Consider the following 5010-nt stretch of genomic DNA (forward strand, 5'->3'; position numbering starts at 1 on the left):
CCTTCAGAACCATGAGAGGATAAATTTCTTTTCTCTTTTCTTTTTTTTGACTGCACCGCTCAGCATGCAGGATCTTAGTTCCCTGACCAGGGATCCAACTTGTACCCCCTGCAGTGGAAGCGTGGAGTCTTAACCACTGGACCACCAGGGAAGTCATGAAAGAATACATTCCTGTTGTTTAAGCCCCTCGGTCTGTGATACTTTGATACGGCAGCTCCGAGAAATGCACCAAGAAACTGAATTTTTAAAATTCATTTTAATTAATTTTACATACCCACGTGTGGCTAATGGCTGCTTTATTGAAACAGCGCAGTAAACAGTTTCCCATCGCTGCATCCCGCATCCTGCAGGGGAGAAACGGAGGCTCAGAACGGAGCTATCCCATCCAGAGTGGCAGACGGGATGCTGACCCAAGAACTTGGCAAGACGGAGGCAGAAAGACCTGCGGACATTTTCTTGGCTAGGAAGATGGAAAGAGAGCACTTTCTACCAGCCAAAGGTGGCTACATCCGGAGGGTGGACCCCTGCGGCGCTGTCCCATACCATTGCCGCAAGTCCTGTGAACTGTCTAAATGCAAAGGAATTCCAAGTTCAGTCTTCAGTCGCACAGGCCACTTATCGAGGGCTCAGTAGCCACATGAGGGTCCCACACTGGCAGCACAGATGTAGAACATTTCCACCGTCGCTGAATGTTTTGTCAACACACTGATGCCACGCGCCATGGCAAAAAACACTGAGCGAGTACCGACCGCCTCCCGTGGTGGGTTCCGTCTGCTATAGGCCCATTTCACAGATGGGGAAGGAAGAGGCAGGTAGTGCTAAAGGGAGAAGTGGGTGAGATTTCCCCGAGGTCAGGAGGGCCAGTCGGCTCCCCCTCTGCTGGTCTCCAGACTGAGTCCTAAGAGATGCAGAGGCCAGAGGTGGGGGAAGGAGGCCGCCCAGGACCCAAGATGAGAGATAGGGCAGGGAAAGGGGAAGTGAACAGGAAGGGGCAGGTGTCGTGGCCCTCCCTGTGCTGCAGGCACAGCTCCAGCAGACCCACAGCCCTCATCCCATCACCCTGATGCCACATGTGAATAAGGGCCTGCAGCATCTCATCCCATCATTGAACTCTCGCGTTGCCGGGGCATAGACACCCCCCTACCCAGCCTAGCCCTGGCAGCCTGGGAGCCCCACTGAGGCCCACTGTGGGGCTGGGATTTCCTCAGAATCTCACAGGAGGGGGGCTGCGTACACAGCAAACCCATTCATCCCTATTCCAGCGCGCTCTCTATTCCTCCTGTTGCCTCCTGCCCCACGGAGACTGTGGGAAATCCACTCGGCGTCAGCAGCCTCAGGAGGCTTCGGGGAGGACTGCAAGGCCCTGGGACGCATGCCCCCGGCTGCCCTCTTCCTTCCTCTGCATCCAGCCTGCCTGCTGCTGCATCCCTGCGCGCCCGGGCGTGCACCCGGCAGCTGGACCACTGCCCCAACAGTGGGCTCAGATGCTCCGTACGCTGGAGATACTGGACAGGGGCTCCCGCATCCGGAAGCTGTGCGAGCGGGAGCCCCGAAAGCTGTCCCTCGGCCTCAGCGAGCTGTCGGTGGTGGAGGCGACGGATTGGGCCTCGGCAGCCCGGGCCAGGCAGTCCCCAGGCCCTCGCAGTCCCAACCGGAGACACGCACAGCAGAGGAAGCCCAGCACGGCCCGGCACACCTCCCGGCTGCGGAAGGAGTAGATGACCGGGTTGACCGCGGAGTTGAGCACGGCCAGCGCCAGGATCCAGTCCATGCCCCGCAGGTACTCCTGAGCCCAGACGTTGGAGCCAAAGATGTCGGCCAGCAGCAGGCCGAAGAGGGGGCCCCAGCACACCACGAAAGCCACCAGGATCATAAGCACCGTCTTGAGCAGCCGCTGAGCCTTGCGGCGGGCCGGGGTGCACGGGGCCTTCTGCCCGTTGGAGCGCACCACTCGGAAGATGGCCCCGTAGAGCACCATGATGGTGGCCAGGATGCAGGCGAAGACCACCACGCAGAAGAGGATGTAGCCCTTGGAGTAGAGCGGGAGCAGGCTGGAGCAGCGCTGGAAGGCGCAGACGCAGTTCCATCCCAGCAGAGGCAGCAGGCCCAGCAGGGCTGCCAGCAGCCAGCAGAGTCCGATGAAGCTGCACACGCGGCCTTTCTTGGTGGCCCCGTTCTCAGCCACCGGCCGCACCATGGTGGCGAAGCGCTCGCCCGCCGTGAAGAGCAAGCTGAAGGTGGAGGCGGCCAGCGCCATGAAGAGCAGGCCCTCGCGCAGGAACCACTGGGCCGGCGCCAGACGGAAGGTGCGCGCCCCGGACAGCAGCACGTTGGCCAGGTACGCGGCGCCCGTGAGCAGGTCGCTGAGCGTGATATTCACCAGGCAGTAATACACCCAGCGGCGGGAGCGCATGCGGCTGGCGATGGCCACCAGCACCAGCAGGTTCTCCAGCACCACCAGGCAGCTCACAGCCACGAAGAGCCCGCGCAGCACCCCCAGGCCGCCCTCCTCGGGCCCGCCCCGCCCCGCCAGCCGGCCAGAGTGGTTGTAATGCAAGACGATGAGCCGGCTGTGCCCGATGGCCGCCAGCAGCTGGCAGGACTCGGGGGCCTCGGTCGGGGCCCCTGTGGCGTTCATCGCGGTCCCTGGGGGCAGACTGAGGCCCGGGGTGGTTCGCCCCAGGCAGGGTGGAGCCGCTCGCCTTGCCCGGTCTTGGTTTCCTGTTATTTGAAATTTCCTGTTATGTTCAAGGTACCCCCAGGGTGAGGGTGAGGGTGAGGCCGGGACGGGGAGGGGCATCCCAACGGTCGCTTCCCACCCGGACTCCCGGAGGGCGCTGCGGCTGCTGCCTGCTGCGAGCCCGCGGTCCCTCATTGCGGGTGGGGTCCCAGAGCGGGGGAAACCTGTTCCCCTGTGACACCCGGGCTGGATGACTTCCCCGCCCCCATGAGCTACTCCCTGCAGGACCCGCTGTTCCGTCACCGGCTCCCCAACTGCTCCAAACCCGCCTGGCACACAGTAGGTGCTTAATAAGTGTGCGTCAAGCGGCCGCACACACAGGAACACCACCAGCTTCCTCAGCGATACCGCAGATGCACCCCGTTTTAGCCTCACGACAGGGCCAGGACCACGCAGTCCACAGAAGGGGAAACCGAGGCCTGGAGAGGCTGTGTCTGCCCCGGGTCCCGCAGAAGAGCACACAGCCGGGAGGTGAATCCCACGCACCCACACGTTTACCCGGGGCTTCCGTGGTGGGACCCTCTCTCCCCAGGTTTTCCGTTGCCTCTCCTGCCCCTGAGCTGGCTTTGCTGGGAGCAGAGCTGCTGGGGACCGCCACCCGGGGCAGCACCTCACATCTGGAGGGGGAGGGGCTCACAGAAGTGGGGAGCTCTCCCCACCGCCACCGCACAGCCATCCTGACCCGGCTCACACTGACTCAACCAGAGAAGGGTGAATACGGAGGTGTGTGGGCACCAAGTCGGGGAGAGGAAGTCGGGGATGATGTGTGGAGTGATGTTTGGGGGGCCTGAGGCGGGGGGACACTGCCCCGACCAGTGTCTGAGGGGGGAGACACAGGTGTCTGAGGGGCTCTGGTGTCCCCCATGAGTGGCGGGTGGGCAGGACACAGGGGTTGAGGACAGCCCAGGGACTGTGGCCCCCTGAACCCTGAGTTCATTGCTCAGCTCTGGAGCAGGACAGTTACAGGGAAGCTCAGAGGGAGGGGCGCCCTGGGAAGTAGCAACATCTGGTCACTGGAGGTGACCAAGCAGAAACAGATCTGAAGGGGGGGCTGTGAGAGGAGGGGTTGTGCAGGCAGCTGGGGGGAGGGGGGAGGGGATGAGCACCCGAGCCCCAGTCCCGGCCTCACGAGGGACCACCTGACCCAGGCACATTCACAGGGAGACACATGGCATGTTCTGAGCCTGGGCCCTGGACTGAGCCCTGATCCCAGGCTGAACCCTGACCTTGGCCGAACGTGTGACCATAGGCTGACCCCAACTCTGATCCCTGACCCAGGCTGACCCCCAACCCCAGCTGAGCCCTGATCCCAGGCTGAATCCTGACCTTGGCTGAACCCATGACCACAGCCTGACTCCAATCCTGACCCCTGACCCTGGTTGAGATTTGACCCTGAACTGAACCCTGACCCCAAGCTGAGCCCCAATCCCAAGTTGAGTCCCACCTCTAGTGGAGCCCCAACCCCAACTAAACCCCAACCCCAGCTGAGCCCCTCACCCCAGGCTGAGAGAGCAAATTGAGAACTAGACTAAAATGCTATGAGAGAGCAGAGTTTGGCTAATTTGAGGCCAAGCTGTCCAACAGTGGTGACCTTCTGCCATGAATTACCTGCTGACTGGGTGAAAGGCCATACGTGCATTAAACCTTATTTAATCTTACGATTATCCCCATGCTACAGAAGAGCAGTCCCCCTTCTAGAAATCTGTCCTGAAAACGCAGCTTCAACAACACACAAGTGAGTATGCAAAAGGTTACTCATTGTCATTTGTAAGTGTAAAATATTGGAAGCAACCCAGATGTCTGTACACAGGAGAGAGGCTGATGCATTACACTGCACTTCACCATGGAGTACTACGCAGCCATGAAAAAGAAATGAGGGTGATCTCTGTGAGCGGAATGGGGTGATTTCCACGATGTATTGTTAAGTTGAGGGGGAAGTACAAGAGTATATGTAGTATGTTACCTTTTGTATAATAAAGAAGGGGGGAGTAAAATACCCACATATCAGCTTGCTTTTGCGAAGGAAAGATAAACCAAGAACCAATCAAATTGGTTACCTACAGGAGTGGATGGGATTGAAATTGAAGAGAGGAGGGGATGACACCCTTTGTGTTTTCCTCTTTGTATAGTTTTTAAACTGTTAATGCTTTCTATATTCAACAAAAATTTAAATCAACAACGATGGAGGACGGAAGCTTTAAGATGGACCATAAATAGAAAACAGATTAACTGAACCGTATGTCAAATGAAAAACATAACCTCACAGAAAT

The 5010-nt window shown here is 59.1% G+C and overlaps 1 protein-coding gene across 1 annotated transcript; it reads right to left on the minus strand.

Moving 5' to 3' along the window:
* Positions 1 to 279: 279 nt before the first annotated feature.
* Positions 280 to 2653, minus strand: S1PR4 (sphingosine-1-phosphate receptor 4). Its single transcript, XM_029217782.1, has one exon. It carries the CDS (start codon positions 2636 to 2638, stop codon positions 1481 to 1483), a length of 1158 nt encoding a protein of 385 aa, XP_029073615.1. The 5' UTR covers positions 2639 to 2653; the 3' UTR covers positions 280 to 1480.
* Between the last annotated feature and the right edge of the window lie 2357 nt (positions 2654 to 5010).

The sequence above is a fragment of the Monodon monoceros genome, unplaced genomic scaffold (genome assembly GCF_005190385.1).
Source record: "Monodon monoceros isolate NGI ecotype Baffin Bay Population unplaced genomic scaffold, NGI_Narwhal_1 Super_Scaffold_12, whole genome shotgun sequence".
NCBI lineage: Eukaryota > Metazoa > Chordata > Mammalia > Artiodactyla > Monodontidae > Monodon > Monodon monoceros.

Excerpts from the sequence above, each read along its gene's own strand:
- S1PR4 (XM_029217782.1), bottom strand. The coding sequence starts at position 2,638 with ATGAACGCCACAGGGGCCCCGACCGAGGCCCCCGAGTCCTGCCAGCTG.